Source organism: Heliangelus exortis, chromosome 1 (assembly GCF_036169615.1).
Source record: "Heliangelus exortis chromosome 1, bHelExo1.hap1, whole genome shotgun sequence".
NCBI lineage: Eukaryota > Metazoa > Chordata > Aves > Apodiformes > Trochilidae > Heliangelus > Heliangelus exortis.
The window spans coordinates 163,170,574-163,193,047 of NC_092422.1; the positions used below are offsets into that span (position 1 = coordinate 163,170,574).

General features: G+C 37.8%; 1 protein-coding gene across 2 annotated transcripts in view; it reads right to left on the bottom strand.

Moving 5' to 3' along the window:
* Positions 1-13,801: 13,801 nt before the first annotated feature.
* The window catches only part of CAND1 (cullin associated and neddylation dissociated 1), a 29,347-nt gene continuing 20,674 nt past the window's right edge, over positions 13,802-22,474 (bottom strand). For both annotated transcript variants that reach the window (XM_071733456.1, XM_071733457.1), the window contains 8 exons: positions 22,039-22,331; positions 21,218-21,359; positions 19,095-20,588; positions 18,215-18,310; positions 16,268-16,437; positions 16,006-16,170; positions 15,731-15,838; positions 13,802-14,666 (listed from right to left, as the gene is read on the bottom strand). In XM_071733456.1, coding sequence (XP_071589557.1) covers positions 14,442-14,666; positions 15,731-15,838; positions 16,006-16,170; positions 16,268-16,437; positions 18,215-18,310; positions 19,095-20,588; positions 21,218-21,359; positions 22,039-22,331 — 2,693 coding nt within the window. In that variant the 3' untranslated portion in view covers positions 13,802-14,441. The remainder of the gene's footprint in view (positions 14,667-15,730; positions 15,839-16,005; positions 16,171-16,267; positions 16,438-18,214; positions 18,311-19,094; positions 20,589-21,217; positions 21,360-22,038; positions 22,332-22,474) is intronic.

Consider the following 22,474-nt stretch of genomic DNA (forward strand, 5'->3'; position numbering starts at 1 on the left):
AAATTGAATAAACATTACCAATAGCTCTTGACTTGATGCAAGAGCTCAAGAAGATGTTAATTGTAGGCCATGCTCAGATTCTGTTCAAATCCAGCAGTTTGGTCCAGGTCCCACTGAAAGGCTTTTTGTCACCATTTCTCAACAGAGATAAAAGCTCTGTTGTCTAGTGATATTTTTCATTGTATCAGTGCTTCATTCTTTCTGCAAAATGCACATCTAAAAATTGATTGCTCCATTATGAAGGACTGGAGAAGTAATGCACAGTAATAAATCACTTATCCCATTCACAGTGTATAAATAATTGTAACAGGCTTAAACTTAGCTCGAGGCACATGACTAACTTCTGTGTAACTGAAAATTTAGAGGGCAGATGTTTAGAAGAATGACTGTTGAAAGAACTTGTCCTGTTTTATGGTGGAAATTGACACAAATTGGAACCAGTCTAGGGGTTTTTTTTAAACTGGCTGTTGTCAGCCCCACAGAGAAGCAACACAAGTGCAATGCTAATGTGGTCTGTAGGCCTGGATGGTAAGGAGAAAATTAGAGGTGTTATTTCAAATAAAATGTGATGGAGTCCCTGAAGCTTTTCTGTTGTGGAAAGAATGTCCTTACAGCCAAGCAGAGACACAAACAACCAGGTTAAAAATTATGCAACAGCTTGTTGCTGCAAGGAGCCTGTGACTAATGCAGTATTCAAGGAGTATTCATGGTAGTCTGCAAACTAGCTATTACTTAAAATACAAATAATGAAATTTTATTGTGTAGTAAAGCAGCTGGTGGCTGTAAGAGACACTGCTAAAGTGGGGAAAGCTCTCCAGATAGACATGTTCTGCTTCAGGAGCCAGGCATGTCTCAGGCAGCACCCTCAAGTATGCCCACTTGGTACTGGCATACACTGGCAGCACAGAACATCTCTGGGCACAACAGCAGGAAAGACAAAATGAAAGGAAACTGCAGTACAATGCTACATACAAATTTAACAGGAACCACTAAAGGTAACAGTTTACACCTTGCAGATTTATTTGCACTTGATATGAATAAGTGACTCTAAAAAAAAATTTAAAAAAAAAATGCCCTGAAAGCAGATGCTGAGCTATCGTCAAAAGTCAAAGCTGAGCAACTTTTAGTGATGGCTACAGTATGTCCTACCTTTTCATATCTATTTCCAATTTTGAGATAAAATACTTAGTCCTTGATGCACTTTACCCCTAATTCTAAACCATTCTTCTTGTAAGTCTCTTGTGCAAGCACATGTGTCAGCACTGTATTTGCTGTTAGCCCATTTACCATGCTCCCAGGACATATGTTGAAAACACAGAATCACAGAATGTCAGGGGTTGGAAGGCACCTCTGAAGATCATCATGTCCAACCCCACTGCCAGAGCAGGACCAGAACTAGGGCAGGTCACTCAGAAATGCATCCAGACAAATCTTGAAAGTCTCCAGAGAAGGAGACTCCACAACCTCCCTGGGGAGCCTGTTCCAGGACTCTGTAACCCTTACAGTAAAGAAATTCTTCCTCAGGTGGAGGTGGAACTTCCTGTGCTCTGCCTTGAATCCATTGTCCCTCATCCTATCACAGGGCACAAGTGAGTAGAGGTTGTTCCTTCCTTCTTGATGCCTCATGTGAGGTGATCTTCATTCAGAGATGAAGGTTCAAGTCCCAGTTCTGCTATATATCCAGTATTTAGTATCCAAATAAAGGTATGTAAACAAAGGAACAGCTTTGATAAGGAACTTTAAAGAAGACTCACCTCGGATGAACTACACTCTCATGCTTAAGCCACTGAAATTTATTTTCCTGGTCTGAGTCAAGCGAACACCAAAACCAGACTTGAGCTCTACAAGATGAAGGTGATGCTCCCACTACTGACTGCATGATTGCAATCTCTTTTTTGGAAAATAATGGAAACGTGAAATGCTGTGGAGACATTAAGCATTATTGTAACACAGCACAGTATATGAACCCACAGATAATTAAGTTATATTTCATTTTCACTCATGCTCACTGTCTAGATAGATCTTGTAATGATTATTCTGGATTTTTAGTATTTTCCAGCAGAAGTACTAAGGCAGAAAAATACCACATCTATTCTAGCATTCAAAGAGTCTTTGTGCAATTAAACATGGGATAACTTTTAATGTAATTTGTACTATTAATCATTTTTCCACATGAGAGGAAACAGAAAATATGCTATATGGAAAAAAACAAAGAAAAAAAATAGTGTAATCGAACATGTTAAATGATAACATGACAATAACATGCCAGCTATTGTCAGTACTGCAAAATTATTGTCCTGTCTTTCATTAGCACCTACACCTAGCTGGTAACCATTCTGGCTCATAGGGGAATAGGTAGGAAAGGGCTAAATTTCATTTTCCGACTTTCTCTTGTAGCTGTCAGTTAGTTAACTATTTAAAAATAATATTTTATCTCCATACGTGTAGGGTTTTTTTGCCAAGGCACTAAAACTCAGCCTTTTTTTCTTTGAAGGCTGACATTAAATCAGCAGCAGGACCTTGGCTTGGCAGATGCTATGGTGCCTCTTGTCAGTGATGACTGAATGAGAGGCTGAGCCCAGAATTCCTAATTCACTTATATGTGCACTTGGATAGATTCCTATCAAGCAGCTCTCTGGATATTAAAACAATATGACTCTGAAGTGATTTTGCAATAGCACAGAGAGAAACCTAGCAAGGGAATTGCAGTAGTGGCTCTACTAATCAATATTTCCATTACACTAAAGAAAAAAGAGCAATCTTTGATTTTTGTGTAGAAAGTGATTTTTTCGGTTTTGCCATTATTGCACCTGGATTTAATTCTGGACGGTGCAGCTCATTTTCACTCCTGGTGAACACCAAGCTGACCATGAGGCACCAAAGTGCCCCTGTACTCAGCGCTGGTGAGGCCACACCTCGAGTACTGTGTCCAGTTCTGGGCCCCTCAGTTCAGGAAGGATATCGAGGTCCTGGAGCAGGTCCAAAGGAGGGCAACCAGGCTGGTGAAGGGACTCCAGCACAGATCCTATGAGGAGAGGCTGAGGGAGCTGGGGCTGTTCAGCCTGGAGAAGAGGAGGCTCAGGGGAGACCTCATCACTCTCTACAACTCCCTGAAAGGAGGTTGTAGCCAGGGGGGGGGTTGGGCTCTTTTCCCAGGCAACTCTCAGCAAGACAAGAGGGCACGGTCTCAAGTTGTGCCAGGGGAGGTTTAGGTTGGACATTAGAAAGAATTTCTTTACCGAGAGGGTGATCAGACATTGGAATGGGCTGCCCCGGGAAGTGGTGGATTCTCCGTCCCTGGAGATATTTAAAAAGAGACTGGATGTGGCACTCAGTGCCATGGTCTGGTAACTGCAGCGGGAGTGGATCAAGGGTTGGACTTGATGATCTCTGAGGTCCCTTCCAACACAGCCAATTCTACGATTCTATGATATGGGGCCCACAACCCCTGGGCTGCACAAGGCAGAGCTTTGCCAGCAGGGAGGGGGAGATGATCCTTCCCCCATGCTCAGCCCTGGAGTGATGGGTCTAGTCCTGGGCTCCTCATTGTAAGAGAGTCACAAACATTCTGGAGCAAGTCCCTCAAAAGGTCACAAAGATGATTATGTGCTTGGTGCACCTGGCACGTGGAGAGGGAGGGTAAGAGCTGGGGTTGTTCAGCCTGGAGAAGAGGAGGCCTGGGATGAACTCATCCATGCATACAAGCACTCATTGAGGGGAGGGAGTAAAGAAATGGTGAGAAGTGAGAAGTCAAGGGGCAGTCTGTATGAGGTAAAGGATAGCTGAAACAAAGAAAAAAAAAAGATTATTTCTTCTTTTGTAGTGGGGGTCTTCAAGCATTGGAAGGGGTTGCCCAGACAGGTTGTGGTATCTCACCTTTGGAACTCAACTGGACACAGCCCCCTTTGGGCAGGGGAATTCTTTCCACAAGCCTTGCTTTGCATCAGAAAGAAAGAGGCAAAACAAGAAGAAAAAGCAATAAAAAAAAAAAAAAAAAAGCCAGCCTAAACAAACAAAACCAGAGACAGCTTTCATTACTAGCAGTCACCATTCATTTCTGGAATGGCAGACATGAACACCTCCATTTACACAGACCTGAAAAGCTGTAAACCCATGATGGGGCCAGGTCACTTGACAGATTCAGGGACCTGTCAGGAAATGTTCTAAAGACTTCATAGTCCACTGCATATGTCCCTTTTGGGGGGCTCCACAGAATGCTACCCCTGAGATCCTATTCCTGAGGGCTTTTATATCTCTGGTACAGGGGATCTCATTTGCTGATGATTCGTGGGTAGTTTGCAATCTGGATGGATCAGAGCACGCCCCATCTCAAAGCTCCCCACCTGAAATTATTAACCACAGCCAGATACCTATATGTAGTAAAACTCTGGAAGCAGTTACCTGTGGCTCTATAGTAGTAGTGTCAGACAATCTCACTTTTTTCTCCTCCAGCTGCCTCTCTTCTGACAGTAACTCACTCCCTAGCTCAGGATGCTTCTTCCCTCTGAGAAAAGATAATCTTTACAGTTAGGGCAGTGCTGCCATTTGTAAAGCAGCCCAGATTGTAAGAGCTGAGCCAGATAACCTCTGCAGGGGCAGAAAGGGGAACAACATTTTTCCCTCTGGTTTGTGCAGTTCCTGTAACTATTCTGAGGCTAAAAGCAAATTATTTATAAATTGTTATTATTTATAATGTGAAAATATGATTCTCAAGCGTAACTGAAATAACAGGCACGGAGAGTGCCAGGTCCTCTTATCACCCATTAACACACATCTTGTGTACTCAGGGCCTCTGTGGCCACAACAAAGATAAAACAAAATAGATGTAGTAATGCTTGCCAAGATAAATTTAAGCTTTAAAAATTATTTTTAAATTGGGACTTTTTCCTACCTAGAGAAATTAACAGGATTTATGCACAAGGCAAGCAGATTTATGCTCTTGGTTATTCATTAGAATTATCAGGAAGGAAATGGATCTGAATATTGAAGCTGAGCCGGGAAACCACAGTTGAGGCAGTAGGGCTGTAAAAACTGTGAATAAATGCCCGTTTTGGCCACAAAGATGCAACATAACCTCCTTGCCATTATAGAGGCAACTTTTTTTCCTGAAGCTCATGAGGCAGGCTCTGCCAGCAAGGACCACCCAACAACCCAACCACCCAACAGTCCACTTTTCACATCTGTTTTAGCAATGGTGATGTTCCCGAGTGAAAGGAACTTGTAAACATGTAATCAAACCAGGCTCTGTGTTGGTTCCATTCAGCTGCTTGTTGAGCTGCATTTAATTGGTGCTATTGCTTGCACCAGTACAAACTGTTTCAAAATTAATTTCAGTTACTAGAGAAGAATTTAAAGTTCAAATAGATTTTCTTCCCATCGACTTTTAACATTAGGTGAACTTAAGCGAGAGGGTTTTGCACTGCCAGCTAGACACAATTAAAAAAAAATATTATCAATTAATGCATATTGTAGTATTTGTCATGTCATATATTTAAAGGCTGAGAAAGCTCCTTGTTTCCTGCTAGTACATCTAAAATTACCCATTAGTAACTCACCAAACTAGTCCTCCTGGGATGAGCCCTTATCTCTCAAGGTCTCCTTGACTGAGATGGAATAAACTCCTTCACGGCTTTGGGAAGCTAAGAGTGAAACTTTAATGGGAAATGGCAAAGCTTGCTAAGGACCATGGCCGGGATTTTTATGGTTTAATGGTGGGCTTGGCAGTGCTGGGTTCCTCCCAAACCATCCAGACCGTGCCACCACCAAACACCTCTCCATAGGAGAAGAAGTACAGTGGTCACCATCCACCTGCACAAACTTTGCCAGACCTCATGGGACAGAAGTGAAACTTGGAAATCATTTGTAAAAGGAACTTGGAAGTGATCCAGTCATACTAAAAACCTTCAGTATCGTGTCAAGAAAAATAAAATCCACTTCAAATGCATGGTACCGTCCACCGATGAAGAAAAGTTGCTTGTTCCTCCTCCCGTCGAAGTCCTTTGGTGTTTGTGACTGAGGTTTCAGCGCCATCTCCTGGAGGACAAATTGTTGCTGGAATTGGTCCTGAAATTTAATTTTCATTTTAGTGTGCTCATACAGCCAGCTAACCCAAAAGATTCTGCCATGACAGTACAACAAGGTGAAGAAAACAGATAGACAAAAAAAAGTACTAATTTTTTTTTTTGTTTTCTTTAGGAGACGTATTGTAAATGTTTCCATTAAAAAAAAAGTAGAGTATGGATATGCTGGTTGTAGCTATACACTAACTGGTTTGAGAGGAATAATTTCTGCTCCATTTTTAAGAGGCAACAGCAGATTTGCAGTTACAGAACCAGCACTGGGAGAGCACAGACCTGCTCAAACAGATCTGCCAATTAACTGAGCCATTAATTAAGGGGTTTCTGGTTCAAGTCATAGGGTATAAAACAGGGGGTTCAAAAAGCATGGAATTAAAATTATGCCAACAAATTATTACATTTAAGTTTGATTTCCTTGCAAAAAAACCCACAAACAAACAAAAAACCCCAAAGAAATTCCTAGCAATAAAATCAACTTCATATAAAAATGCCTTCTCAGAACTACTTTTCACTTTTTAAAATAAAATATTACTACAGTTTTACTTAATACTTAACAGTGGGAAAATAAAGAATTAACTTTTTTTCAGATGACTGAAACAATTTCCACAACTATGATGCTGCTTGCTTACAACTGAAAAGAATTCCAGCTTCAAAAAATTAAGACTGAAAAAAACCCAGGAAAACCCACCCATTCTCACACAGATGCATAATACATAGAGAAAGTCAAGATTTTAGTATGTTAAATTAAGAGAGCCACTTAAAAGAACGGTAAACACAGCTGCAGCTACAATATAAAGTTAATATTCTCAATGCTGCTGATATATACAGCATTAATACTCCTAGGTAGTTTCTTATAATTATGGTGCTTTCTGAAAATTTCATTACATGGCATGAAGAATGTACTTTTATTGAGGCTACTCCTGAAGTTACCAGGAAGAAACAATAGCTGCTCCAAAGAATTAATATTCTTTGTCTATTATCCCTTGGAGAGGGATTGTACCCAGTCTGCTTGTTACCACATCCAACTGTACAGTTGTCAGAGGAAAACAAAAAATACAGTAACCGAATTAAAATAGTTCAGTCATGTAAAACAACTTTGTTTTCATGAGGTTTCTGGGCTTGGTGTTAAAGGCTCTTTCTGAAAAAATGGGGGGGGGGAAAAAAGTTATTTTTATTATCTAATCAATGTAATATAAGTCTTGGGATAAGATGTCTCCCTCTGGAAAAATCATAGGTCTGCAACCACTAAAATTTTATTCATAAAGCCCTGTCAAACAGGTAAGTTGGGGCTACAGAAATACCTTGCATACGATGCAACATCTTGCTTTTGAGCACAAAAATAACCTTCATCTCTGTGCTGTATTTACCCACATAGAATGGTGTATTTACTAACACAGCCTGGCAGAAATATTTGGGTTTTTCTTTAGCAGAGACCATTGATGAGCAACAAAGACAAACTTCACTGAGAATCACCTCTTCTCCAGCCACACGATCAACCAGCTCTAAGAACGGATTTATCAGACAGTTCTGATGCTGCTCAGGAATACTGTACTTCTAATAAACCCATTTCCAGTACTTTGTCAAAGAAATATCTGGTCTGCAAAAGAGAGTGCATTAACTATGACATTTTTGTAGTCAAACGTGCTATTCTGGATGCAGTCATCAGACGTTTCCTAGGGCTTCTCTGCTTCTGTAACATTAGCTTTGTCAGTAACAAATTCTGTTTTCATTGCTACAGGCTGAGATTCTGGATGAAACTACAGACAAAACTATGCAAGATTTAATCAAGGCAAGCAGGACCAGGTTTTGTAGTGACATAAAGCAAACCAACACTCACAATAAAAGATGTCACCTGTTCATAATCCTAAAAGTGCATGTGGTGGGATATTTCTCTTGTAAACAAACAGTACAGCAGCGCAGAAACAAGGTGGTGACATTTAAGGCTGACTTTTCAAATAAATACTGAAGTCTTGTATTACATTCTTTTCTTTTCCAAAGCACTGTCTAGAGTGCTTTTGATCTGCTCAAGTATTCAGTGTAGTTGTTAACAGTGGCAAGTCACTTTCTGAGGAAAGTGGTCACCTTCAGAGGTGATTTAAGCAGGTTGCTAAGTAAGGCTGCAGTAATATTTTTCAAAGCATCAGCATTCTTGATTTCAAATCCCTTTTACCCATTAGAAAACATTAAAACTCAAATACAGGAGACAGAGTAAATGAGCTTCCACTTCCTTTACCACTTCTCAAAGCAGGAGGTAAGAGGAAAAGTGACTCAGTTCCAGCAGTGTTTCAGCTGGGAATGTTTCCTGGGAACTGTGCACTCTGGTTGCTGGCTTTCTTTACTTCATTAGTTGACACAGCAGCATTCTAAAGTTTCCTTTGTTAGCAGAAGAACTGACCAGTCTTCTATGTCAAACAACTTCTTAACCATTGATATCAGCTACTCGGAGATGCAAGTATTCTACAACTTTATTATAATTGAATTCAGCCCTGCCAAGGTACTGAAATCAATCACCTCATCCATAGGCAGCTTCAGTCCCACACTTCTGATTTTGATGAAGAGAAGGATTTGTAAAGAAGTCACAATTCGGAGATACTGGTTTTCATCCTACAGTGTTATGAAAAACACAAACTCAGTACAACTCAGACACTTCCATTTAGTATTTTTCCTCTTAGTAACGACTCATTTGATCATATTTGCATTTAAAAAAAAAATATGATGAAGTTGTTTGACTTTGGAAAGGAATCAGGATCATAAACACTGGTCAATGTTTACTCCTTCTGTCAAATGGTGCCAGCACTTGAGTTTGGTATCTGTGTGAAGATAGCTGTGGAGGAAAAGGAATTCAAGTAGCTCTTCCCCTATGTTCCATGCGTGGGCAGAACTTAGCTGGTACCTCACGAAACATCTTACTGGCACCTAGAGCTGCAGATCCTTTGACACAGTGCAAGCATTAGAAACTGAGGGGCGAGAGAAAAATTTACATGAAGCCACATTGCATTAGTTTTGCCTTGCACAGAACGAATTATTTTATCCCCAAGAATGTTTCTAAATAAGAAAGAGTACATTTAAAATATTTTTTTTAATACTTCGAATTCCAATCTTAGGTATATTGGATTTTCACCCCAGAGCAGAGGGGAATGGTTGAACTATGAACATCCTCACAAATAGCAGTCAGTTGCATTTAAGTACAGCATCTTTCTGAGAAACCCCTCCAGAAAATGGACACTGCATGCAATTCATTTAAGAATTGTCTTCATGCACAATGGAAATGTTGTAGATGTGGGAGATAAACCTCAGCCTTCTAGCAAATACCCTTAATAAGGAGTGGAGAAATAAAAGGTTTTTCTTGAGGACTTAAGATGACAAATTCAAGAATCCCCAGGAAGTGTGGGATCCAAGTACCAGTAATGACATGATTAAGAGTCTTGTTGAGGAAAAGCTAGAGGCTGAATGGAAAATACAGCCAGATGTGAATGATGTTTTGGTTTTTTTTGTACTCTGTTAATAAAAGAACACTGGAAAAGAGTGAACTGAGAACTTTTTCTACTAAAATCTTAACTGACTTATTTCCTAAAGTTTGCAGCAGCTGTATTGAACAGCCTCCAAATTGGCAGGTGGGAAAAACCCACATATGAAGGGAAGAAATTTCTTCAGAATGAAAGGAAAAAACAATAAAAAAAAATTTTTACTCCTTCAAATTCAAGTCTTTCCAGGATTACTATGGGCTTTTGTCAAAATACTTCTGCTTAGGTGTTTGGTTTCGTTTTGTTTTATTAAAAGAACAGAAATGAAACCTTTTAAATTCAGGGATCACCAAAGGTCACCGCTTGCTAATTACCTTTTTTTCCTTCTCTATTTCCCAAAAACGTGATCAAAAGCAGAACCACAAAAAAAAGGAGAATAATTAAGATTTCATTTTCTCTTTCTCTATGAAACATTTCAGATAATATCCATCTTCCAACCAGTCTCTGTGTGGTTCTCAAACACTCTCTCTTTTCTGGTTCAGGGTTCTGTTTTACACCACAATATACAGACTAAAATAACAGAAAGCCCTTTGTTTGTTTGGGGGCATGGATGACCTTTCTGTAGGCACAGATTATGTGGAAACATTAAAGCCTATGGGGAGGAAACAAATCCAGAGAAGTCCAACTCCCTATGAAGACAAAACTGCCTGATCCTGAGAAAAGCACCCCTTGCAGAAAATGTCCCCACTTCACAAACACTGGCCATGGAAGATCAATTTGCTTCGTTATCCTCAAGAGCTCCCATCTCCTTCTCCTCCCCCAAACCCAGGCATAATGAAAAATGATAAATGGATACTGATGGAAAAGGTCACTTTTAGTGGGAGAGCTCTTAGGGAGCAGGGGGCCCTGCTTGCCATGACAGCTCCTGCCTGGTCATGTTCAATCACCCAGCAAACAAAGCTTTCCAGCCAGGGCAAGGAAGTAGCAAGGACAAAAAGAAATTAATAAACTGCTATTGTCATGTATCCAAAATTAATTTTGAGCACAGGAGCAATAAATACAGTACTTTTTATCTGAAGTTTAGAGTGACAAAGAAATAAAACACAGATTCTGCAGGTTCAACTGCTTGGTATTGGGCAGAAAGAGGCGTCATTTCAGTCAGAATGTTCCAAAATGAAGAAAAATTTCAAAGCCACACACTACCAAGGCCATGAAACTTTGCTTTGAAAGTCACTTCAAGGGGAGGCAAGGAAGGGCAAGGACCAGTAAATACGTGAACAGCTGCTAAATTATTCTGACTAACCAGTCCACCAGAGAACATTGAACTGGTTCCTAGCATCATTACTGAGGAGACCACTTGAGTCAAATAGCATAATAGCATTTAGGAACTTTGAATTCATCTTTCTGAGTTGATGAAAGGTTAATATAATCCTCCACTTGAGAGTAGCAATGCTGCTTCTATGCGTATGTACTGCTTTGTTCACCTCATAAAAATACAATCTGGAAGTAGTTCAGCTTTTTTATTTTGTCAACTGCTATATCAGAGGTAACATTTTGAAGTAAAATTATATTTAAAAAATCGATTTACATGATTGAAGTGCAGCACCCTTAAGGTATTTGTAGCTTTCAATTTATAATTTTAGAAAAGACCTCTCTTGTAAGGATGGCAAGATTTTTCAAGGAAAATCAGAGCATTAAGTAATGGTGAGATACAAAAAAATTTAAGGGTAAGAATCTACAATGCAAGAACTAGCCAACCATTTCTGTATTATGTGCAAGCTTATTAATTGGTCTTAACTGCCTGTGTAGAAAATGATGAAAAAAACAGTAAAGTTCTACTCATACCAAAAATCCTTAAGAGCAGCCTTTCGGAATTCTGGTTTGTTTTTTTTTTTCAGAAACTAATTCCATATTAGTTTCAGTTATATAGCACTTAAAGAACAGCTACAGATATTCCTAACGTCATCCTTAACAGAATTACCTGAACCTAATTGCACTAAAAGCATAAATACACCAGATTTACCCAAATACCTGGGTACACAGCAGAAAAAAAAAAGAAAAGAAAAAAGGAAAAAAAAGGAAAAAATAAAAAAGAGAAAAAAGCAAAGAGAGAGAGGAAAAAGAGAGGAAAAAGAGAGGAAAAAGAGAGGAAAAAGAGAGGAAAAAGAGAGGAAAAAGAGAGGAAAAAGAGAGGAAAAAGAGAGGAAAAAGAGAGGAAAAAGAGAGGAAAAAGAGAGGAAAAAGAGAGGAAGAGGAAGAAAAGGAGAAAAAGGAAAAAAGAAAACAAAACAAAAACAAAAAAACCAAAAAACAAACAAAAAGAAAAAAAAGAAGAAAAAAAAAAAAAAAAAAAAAAAAAAAAAAAAAGCCTTTATCAAGCCATCCAGTGACAATGATACTGGCATTTGAACACCTAACCTGGTCAGATTTTGTAAAACTATTAAATTATGGTGCCATTACAACCTTTTTGAGCCTGTCCTCCTGCCAAATAAAAGCCACTTGGAGAGAACTGGAATCGTAGAATTTCTGTAATTTAAGGGAAGACTAAATTCTTGCATTCCCTCCTGCTTAATCAAGGGTCAAAGTGAACGTTGCTCTCCTGCAAGAAAGCACCCACTGGGTAATACAGCTCAACTTTCTCTTTTGTCCTTAAGCTTATTCCACTGCAACGTATTGTAAAACAAAGTGAAGATTCTTTGCATCCCCCACATCAAGTGTTAGGGGAGTACCTAAACACACAATCTCTCAGCTACAAATACAAGCATTCTCTTTACTTACCACTGTCAAGTATTTAGCCTCACATTCCATGTTTATCATACCATTCTCACACCTAGCTTTAGGTCTATAAAACATTTTGATGCCTTCTGAAATTTTCATACAAAAGTTCTAAGATTGGTTTGACAACTAATTAGCTTAACAGATTTTTAATTAGGAGGCCTCTATATTGCTGTAATTGAAGTAGATGAGCTATACAGCAAGACAAAATGCACCTAATTCCCAGAGCTTTTTCTACCATATGGTTTCTCTCTAGAGTCATCTCATTCTTTTTCATGACATTTAGATATGCTGGTACGTTTCATTTCATTTATTTCTACTTCTAGAAGACAATTGTTACATAAGTATGAAGACTGTGGAGACAGATAAAACTACAATTTCAAAAAATTTTACAGCATTAAAATTGTTATTACTGAATGAACTTAATAGTTCTATCCTTTCAGGTCCTTTTATTAAAATAAAATGCACCAAGAACTCCCCTGTTTTTCCCAAGCTGCAAGCGTGTAAGGTGAAAAATTTGCTCCCAAATACCAATGCTCACAGGAAAACTGTCTTTGAGGTCATAAAAACATGGTTTTTTTTAGTCACATAGCAGCTTATGCCACATGTCTATGTAACAGATTTCCAAAATACCAAACTAGCTAAAAAGTACTTAACTAGAGAAAAATAAAACTCATATTTGACTGAAAAATAAAAAAAAAAGACAACTAAGCAATTGCATTAACCAAGTAATCACAAGTCTCAATTTGAGGCAGTGGTTCCCCATCTTTTGCCATTAAATTTCCAAATCCAGTTCATTGCAGTCCTGCCAGCTATAACCTTCTCCTCCACTTCTAGATTACCCCAGCACATTCATGGAAGATTTTTTTTTTCTTTTACCTGTTTGCTTTCTATCTCTCTCCAGTTTTATGGCCATCCCCTATTTCCTATCTTCCCAGAATACTGTATGACACTTGCAGCACTGTGATGTGATGCATGTACTGGTGGTTCCATGTGCCAGAAAACATTTTGATAGGCACAAAATCATGGTGTGGCAATACATTTCTTAGTAACAATGTACATTAGTGACTTAACAAGAGCTGTTGGATGAAGAATAAGATCCACTGAAGAAACCTCCTTTCATACTTCTATAACAAAAGCAAAGTTGAATCCAGAGTTCAGCAGCCACTGAGCAGCTATTGTTGTTCTCTCCTTATTTGATCTCCATCTCGTCCTATTTCCCTCTGATCTTCTGCTTTCTCCACCTCAGTTCCAGGGGATCCAGCCTTTGAGTATGAAAAATCATGACAACTGCTGGAGTTGTTGTATTTACTGTAAGATTATCTGCAGGGCCATACTACTGGCATATTGAAAAGTCAGATTAAGAAAACCAAGCTTCATTCACCCCTTCCTGTATGAATGTTTTGTATGTCAAAATACCTGGAAACTGCACTGATACAGTAGAACTTATTTTAACTTGCATTACAATAAACTGCACATGCTGTTTTACAGACAATATGTATTTGAAAACTTGCTCATGCAAAATTAGTGTGCACAACAGGGATATTTGATTTCTAATCCCCACACCTTTAAAAATGACATTTATGTCTGCTTTTTTTGAACTGTGCTCAAACTCTGTCTTTAATGTAATAAACCTTACAGAGAATTAATCTGCCAGCCAAACCAATTTATGAAGCTGAAATAAAAAATAATAACAAGTTATAAAAAAACATGGTGCACCTGGACTCTTGATTCCCACCTCCCTCCCTTATTTTGTTTACAAGTAGAAAGAATGAATAAAAGGGAAAAAAAAAAATCATGGTCACAAAATTTTGACATTTTAATCCTACACATTACAGGGCAAATGGATGTTGGAACCTATTTCCATACACCATGCATCGTCATTTTAATTCCCAAAGGTGGCCAAATCCACTAAAACAAGAGTGGTTAACAAATTCTGGATTATGGAAATACATCTCTGGAATAAATGCTAGAAAAGCAACAATGGGAAAAGCCAGTCTCCATAAAGGTAAATAAAAATGGAACAATGTGTAGATTAGATATTTTCCTGTTTTTTTTACTCATAACCTGTCAATTCAGTGCATCATATGGTTCAACATAATGGTCCCCATTTTGGACAAAACATCTAACTAGTGTCCATTGATTCCAAGTTAGTGGATGATGAATCTTTTTGGATACTTTCAAAAATGGCTGCCAGCTCAGGGTTAGAGCTTATCTGTGACTGAAATTCACTCATTAATGGACTCTTCTCTGCTTCTGGAATGGTTAGGAGCGCTGCTACTGCCCTCATAGCAGATCGTTTCAGTTCATCTTGCTTCTCAAACTCCTGTTTTACTGAGTTTGCCTTTACCTAGGGGAAAAAAAAAATGGAAAAATGCTTGAAACTTTTCTTTAACCCTCCCTCTACGCCCTCCTTAAAAATATATATATTTATGAAGACTACCTTCCTTCCATACTACCACTTTGCATACCTTTTAAAATGACCTAAGCTCTTAAAAAAACAAAAAAGCAAAAAAACAGAAAAAACACCCAAAAAAACCCCCTAAGCAAACAAAAAAATTCTTGTTACCAGCAGTTTACATATAAGACTGAACCTGGGATATTGTAAGAGAAAAAGTCAATTATCAAATCAAAACAATTAAAGCAGCCAACTTCAAGCTAGCAAGGTCAGTAAACAACAATAAAATATTATCACAATAATTCCCGCTTCCAGAGAACAGAAATTTTACAAAAGTTGCCCTTCATTAAAGTAAGTGCTTAACTTTCTGTTGTCATTCATGTTTCAGTGTTATGTTTCAGTGATACAAAGTACTATGAGCAGCAGTTAAATGTCTCTATGTGAAACACAACAGATTACAGTAATGTAAAGGCAAAGAAAACCAGACATTAAGTGACTGTCAGAACATCCTGGTGGATCAAGACAAGAGCAGGAACAGGAGATTAACTTCCAAGAACTAAGAACTATGTAATATAAATGAAGAAGGGGAACACAAAACAAAAAAATCCCAACAAAAAAAGGATGGCTTTACAGTGCCTCCATCCTTCATCACCCAAATGTTTGTTTGCAACATCATAGTCATCAGCAGTCAGAAAATCTCTCAGTATTCCAGTTTCACTATTTATAATGAAATGAGAGTTACAAGTTGCCCAAGTGGCAACTATATTTAAAGGGCCAAAAGAAATGACAAAGAAACAGGATTTTTAAGAGCACAGGTCTACTCTTCCATTTGCAGTTTAAAGAAATTCAAGACATATATGAGAGCCCACATATTTATGTTGCCCTACTGCAGTCTATGAAGTATCACTCAAAAAATGCTGGAGCAATACACCTAGATTTTCAGTATTTTTCATACTCCAGTTAATTTACATTTTTAAAAGACAACACAAAATAATGAAGATTTAAATTTAAAATACCTTGGTTGTACATGTGGCACGCAAAGGTTCAACAAGCCTATCCAACCTCTGCAGCACTGCACTTGGACAAAGGGTAGACAATCTCACCAACATTAAAAAGGTAAGCATCTAGGTTGAGAGAAAAATTCATCAGTTATGCTGAGCACAAATAAGGAGAGATTTTTTTAACAGCAACACTCTAATGAAAATGGCAAATATAGTAAGTACTTAATATAGCAAGTACTTAAAATATCATTACCAAGGCACTGCTTAAGCAGAGAAAAATGCTAGCTAACCTTAATATCATAGTGATCCTTCAGGCCATCTTCAACATGATTTAAGAATTCAAATATATCTAGTCTATCCAAACAGCTATCCAAAAGAGTATACATGCACTCAAAAGCTGCTTTCCTTATGTCCAACCCATCATCAACTGTATGCTTAAATGGTCCCATTTCCACCTGTCAACAAATAAAAAACAAAGTTAAGAATTAATAAACTTAGAAAAACAGAAAATCTACTCACATAAATCTGGACTGTTTTTCTTAGTTTACATACCTCTCTGATTAACTCCTTTCTGACTTTTGTTTCATTGTACAGATGAGGAAGCACAGTATCTAAGAGGTCCCTTATTAATGATGGTTTATTGTGTGCAGCTGAGTTAAATGTCACTAGGGCTACTCTCCTGACATTGAGATCTGGGTCCTCCAATGTTTTCAGAAAATCACCTGCAATCATGTACAGAAAGAAGTCAATCTATAAGGATCTTTTCAATTTGCTGCATTTAAAATATCTGTGCTTAGTTTTACCTTTCAATAGGACATATTCACTGCAGGACTTATTTTGATGCAACACAGATCAATACCTGCTGTTTTAGCATGATTACACAAATAAATTCATTTAATTATGGTCATACAGAAACTATTCTCTGAGATATATAGCATTTCAACTATTACATATAATATTACAGGGGTTTTTTAATATATTGAATGTAAATTAATGAAAAATGTATTTAACACAACCTTTCCTTTTCCCCATTAAAGTCTCTCAGAATATGCATTAGAAAACCAATTCATATTCTGCAGTTCAAGAGGCAGAGAACACCTCTTAAGAAAACTATCGATTTATTGATTTTTTTTTTTTTTTAACCCCTGAACTGGTATACATTAAGAATTCCTAAACTGCCAGAAGATAAGCCCACTCAGAATATATTAATGTAGCAACATCTCTCTTATCCCACCCCACCTCACCACACTCTCTGGGCATTCTGAATCTAGCATATCTATAGTTCTGTAACACAGTCTGGATAAAATACATGCCTGAAGGAACAGATAAGAGTTTTCCCCAATGTTTTTAAAGTCTTATTATAAACTTCCAAGAGGAGTAAATTTATTAAAAAGCAAAAAATACAAAAGGATGTAAACAAAGAAATACAGAAGGATGTAAACAAAATTACTTCTACACAGGAAGAAAAGTTTTTAAAAATCTGGATAACAAAACTAAAGATGACTGAGACTTTTAAATTCTTAGATACCAGTAGTTTTTTGACTAGATAATAAGTCCAGGACTCATTATCCATAACCATAATCATAAAGTCAGGACAGCCTCAGTGAAAAGCTTGTGAAAGGTGAAAAGGACAACAGGGGGAAAAGCCCAGAAGCATATTTAACTATTTAACATGTTATTTAAAAAATTAAAATTTAAGCTTAGCCATGTAAATAACAGATAAGGAATTGACACCACTTCCCCATAAATAAAAACCTTGCTCTCTACAAAACTGTATGTTACCAAAGATTAACCTTTGCCCCCCCTATTAGTTTTAGCAGTATACACAATATTTACAGAACTTTAAAACTTTAATCAAGCCATTACAAAATGTTCACCTTAGCTCATTAAACAAGTCTACAGTACTTTGTCATACAAATGGCAAAGATTTTTAAAAAAAAACAGAGCAGTGCAAAGGTTTTCATCATACTGAAAGTTTTGTTTACGTTATCCCTTTAAAAATACACAAATTTCAAATAACTTAGAGATCACAAAGCAGCATAGAATTCTACAGACTTAAAAATCACTATTTGCCACTTGGTTATACTCATAATTCACAGGTGCATACACACTTTCAATGACTGAATGTCAAGTATTTCCAGCCTTCTGGGTAATGGCAGTACCATACTAAGAAAACATATAATTTGGCAAGAGCCTGGGAAAGGAAACCAGCTTCTGGGTACCATCATTCTAAAAGCCCTTGCTCCTTGTATTTTTTCATCCATGACAGCTTCAATATATATAACATTTTTATCACACAAATTTTACTGCTCAGAATTCAAACAAGCAGAATGAATTAAAAAAGGTGGCTAGCACAGAAGCATTTTGTAGCTGTTACAACGTTTACTGTTAGCAGCCAACTTGCATATCTGCAACATGTTTTTTTTCTGAAAACACAATTTTTAAGTGCAATTCTATTGCTTGAAAACATAGAAGCTGTCACTAAAGTAGAGATCTTACCTATGCAGTTCTTCAAGAGTGGGTCTATGGGTTGTGGATGATCAGAGATAGTAAACTTGACAGCAGTAACCACCGAACTTCGAGCATATGAGGACCCTAATATGAAACAAAGGTGACAAAATGCAACATGAAAACAGTACAACTATGTAATTTACTTTATGTTCAATTTCATTCTGTTTAAACTTCTAATACTCTCAAGAACATGAAATGTTGCTTATTACCAGCAAGGCAGTATGTCTTCTCCATAGATAGATGCCTTTGTGTTACATTTCAAACAAACAAAAAGATTGTACAACATTTGTAATAAACACTTAACATTATCTGCCACAGAAAAATTCAAGCATAGAACCTAATTACGACAGATTATTTTTATTCACTACATAGTCCAACAAATCCACTCTCTTCTTTAAAGCAAAAGCACAGGAAGAAAACACATCAGTATTCTTGATATGAAATTGATTAATGAATTATGCGCAATGATGCTTCCTAATCCACAAAAACTTCAGAATTCTTATCTGAAAATTAGGAATACTGTAATTTTCACCAAAATGCTGATATGCTACAAATGGTTTGTCAAGCAGTGCTCTTTGTCACCCATGCTCCCTTTTTTATTTTAAGTTTAGAACCCTTAGTTAAACGTAACATCATTAAGTGAAATACCAGTCTGAGAGCAGAATATAAAATTGATTAACGCTGTGTATGACCAACTTCTTATAGTAAAAATGGAGCCATCTATGTTTCACATTGCTGGGGCCAGAGAAAAGCAAAACTTGAAGAGTACTGCAACACTTAAGGAAACAATTTGCAAAATTAGACCCATTTATTAACAGAGAGAATCAGGCCATTTACTCCAGGATATACACAAGCTACTACTACTCACCTGATGCCAAGTATCCCTTGAGGCGTGGAAGCAGAGTCTCTGGGTCTATTAATGTCAGCTTGCCCAAGCATTCAGCAACAACATTCCTTGTACCCTCTTCTGCACATTCGCAGTGCTTCAGGAGAAGGGCCCAGATGTTCTCAACATATGGTTTGAGACCGAGCACTGATGCAGAGCTAATTATTTCTTTCAAGGAATGAAGAAGAAGATATTGCCTCTTAGGCTGACTGGTTATTTCTTGCAAGACAAATGGCAGATACTCAGGAAGATTGCCCACACTAATACTGCCTAATGCGTAAGATGCCGCCGATTTGACTTCTTCACTGGGAGAAGAGAATGCTTCAAGTATTACTGACTTCAGCTCAATTTGTCCACTTAAGTCAATGTGATGCCCAACTTCCCCAAGAGAAAGCAAAGCCAAAAGCCGAATGGAATCCGTGGACCTGGAGTTCTTGACATCTTGTATGAACTGACCTACAACAGCTGGTCCTTCCTTAGGGCAGGCCCGAGTAAGGGCAGCAACACATTTGGCAATGGAATAGTAAGACTGCTTGTGAGTAAGTGCTGTGCTCTGTGAGTACACTGGACCCGTCAACATGCGGAGTAAATCCATGTAACCTAAATTATTTGTACCAGTCACAACCAAAGCTTGGAAAAATTCTAGCATGGCACTAAGCGCTCCACCCTGCAGCAGAGGCGATCTCACCAGCCCAATGAGTTCGTTGAGAATGGACCCACTAATCTTTGACAGGGAGGAAGGATATACTTTAGCCAGTGTTGTCAGAAAGCTGATGGCCATCTGTGATACATGCATATCACTTTCACTAATCAGAGGTGGAAGCTCATCCAGGACAGCATCAATCATGGCAGCTGTCAAGCTATCGCTGTAATTCTTAATTAAAATATCTAGAGCAGAAAGAGTGCCCAGTTTCAAAGCTCGCTGGTTCTTTCTCAAAAAAGAAGCAAGAATAGGAACTCCTTCCCCAAGGATTGGTCTCAAATCTATTTTCAAAGGAGAACCAGCAATCAATGTCATGGCCTTCACTGTAGTTAACCGAGTGATCTCATTCTTCAGCCTCTCTAGGAAGATCTGAAGTGTACTGGGCAGGTCTGTGCCTAGGCTGTCACCAAGGCTACAAATTATTTGACCCATGCAAGATATTGCTCTTTCTTTCACCTCCTGATCAATGTCAGCAGCCTTTAACCTCTTGATTGTACAAGTAAACAAATCTTTGATGTAAGGAGTAGCATCAAAGGAAGAAGGCTGGTCTAAAGGACGAATGACTTTCACAAGTTGTTGGGTAACCAAAAGTGCCTCTGATGTTATCTTGTAAAACGGGTCTCCAACACAAGCTACAACTGGAGGTACCAATGCTTGAACATGAGGATGAAAGACCTGGGGGGAATGATTGCAGAGGATCACGTACAAACAGGACAAAGCATCTATCTTCAGATTAGAAGAACTTGATTTGTCATTCAGTGAAAAAATTATTCCTGGAAGAAAAGCGAAAAATGTATTTTTAGGTTAGGTACTTATATTCTCTCAGAACATTTCAAAGCTACTGAAGGCAACCATACTCCATTATGATTTCCTGCTCCCAGCCTTTCTTGAACATTTCCAAGCACTTTTCAGCATTTATTTCAATCAATTTAACCATTTTATTCAATCAATTACTTCTAAAGCTTCCTCTAAACAGAGGACATGGATCATTTGATGGTTTGTGATGTATTTTCTAAATAATATTTTCCAAACTTACTTTTCCTTGTTATTTCAAGATTCAACATTTTAGATCCCAAAAGCTAAAATATGGACAAGCATTTTGCTGCTAAGAAAAGGAAGGAGGCAATTTGATCTTGCAATTAAGAAGCAAATTAACTTTTTTTTTAGTTATAGAAGAAAAAAAAAATTACAATCTTAGAGGTAAACCTTCTTTTAAAGACTAATGAAAGCATCTCTAAAATATTTATATGAATGCACACAGTAGCTGATTATTTTGCCAGTTTCTTTAAATAGAAGCAACACTACAGAGCTTTTGCAAAAAGCACAGTCAAGACTTAAAGATTAAGAAACTTCACATACAATTTATTAGTAAATCTTCAAGTTATTAATATGCTTTTCATACCTGGTACCAGAACAGGAACATGTTGTGTTAGAGCTCCAGGTAATACATTTACCAGCTCAGTCAGCATGTTAAAGCAACACTGACGAGTCTTCACACTTTTCTCCTTCATCTGTTTGTGCAAGGCTTTAACTATGTTGGGAACCTGTAATCATCACACATTTGTTAATTGTTTCAGTAGCTGACATTTCTTTCACCTTTGATCACTGGGGGAATATAAAGAAAGAGGTGAGTGTCCCCCTCCATTTCTGATTTTTCTACAGAACTGGAAAAGTTTGTGAATTTTCATTTCCCAGTGTTTATAAAACTGCTACTAGTAATTTAACTTCAAAGGTGAGATGAAACAAAGCAAAACTAGATTTGTTTGCATTACTGCAGAGACCAACAACTGAAAAGTCACCCAAATATTCTCAGCACTATCCTTTTCTAATCTGCAAACAAAGTATGCTGTAGGAAATCAAGTTTTACTTTCATCATTAGAGCTTACCTCTGCCATACAGAGTGCACAATATAACTATTTTGCTTTGGTAATTTGGCTAAACTCCAAAGGACATGCAGTTTTCACAGGTGATGGTAAACAAATTAAGTCAGGTAACTACATTTGCATGATTTGGAGATGCCAGTTTCTAAGACTGTTGTACAGTCCAGGCCAGCTTAACTGACTTGCTTTCTATGCTCATAATAAAGAAATTAACTGTAAATCTGTGTATGAAGGAAGTGTGATGTGGCATATTTCAAGAACAGGGACAGGGAACTGTTCCCTTGTGAACAGGGAACAGTTCCAATGTATCTTCTCAAAGGTAACAAAAGTGTTGACAAATAACCTGACTCTGAAGCATCGTCAAAGGTGTCTCTCCTTGTTCCATTGCATCAGGATCACAAAGCCAACTTTGCACCGGTCGAGTTTGTTTTAAAAGAGAAAGATATGCATGAAAAACATCTGCTTTAACATTCTCTTCACGTTCTTTGAATCGGGCTATTAAAGCAGGAGATACAGTTTTGTAGAATTCTGGAAGCATTTCATGTCGTGTGCTAACCACAGCATCCAGACACTTAGCAGCTGCACGCCTCACTTTCCAGCTCATGTCATCATCATCACTGTATTCATCATCGCTCCCTGGAAAAAATAAATTATGCATACGTTCAAGTCTAGACAATCAAAGCAGCAAGTTTTTTCTTAAAACAAATACGAACACACTTGAGTTCTCTGTATAAGGCAAACCAAAGAAATAGTCTCAGAAGCATATTAAAATCATAGAT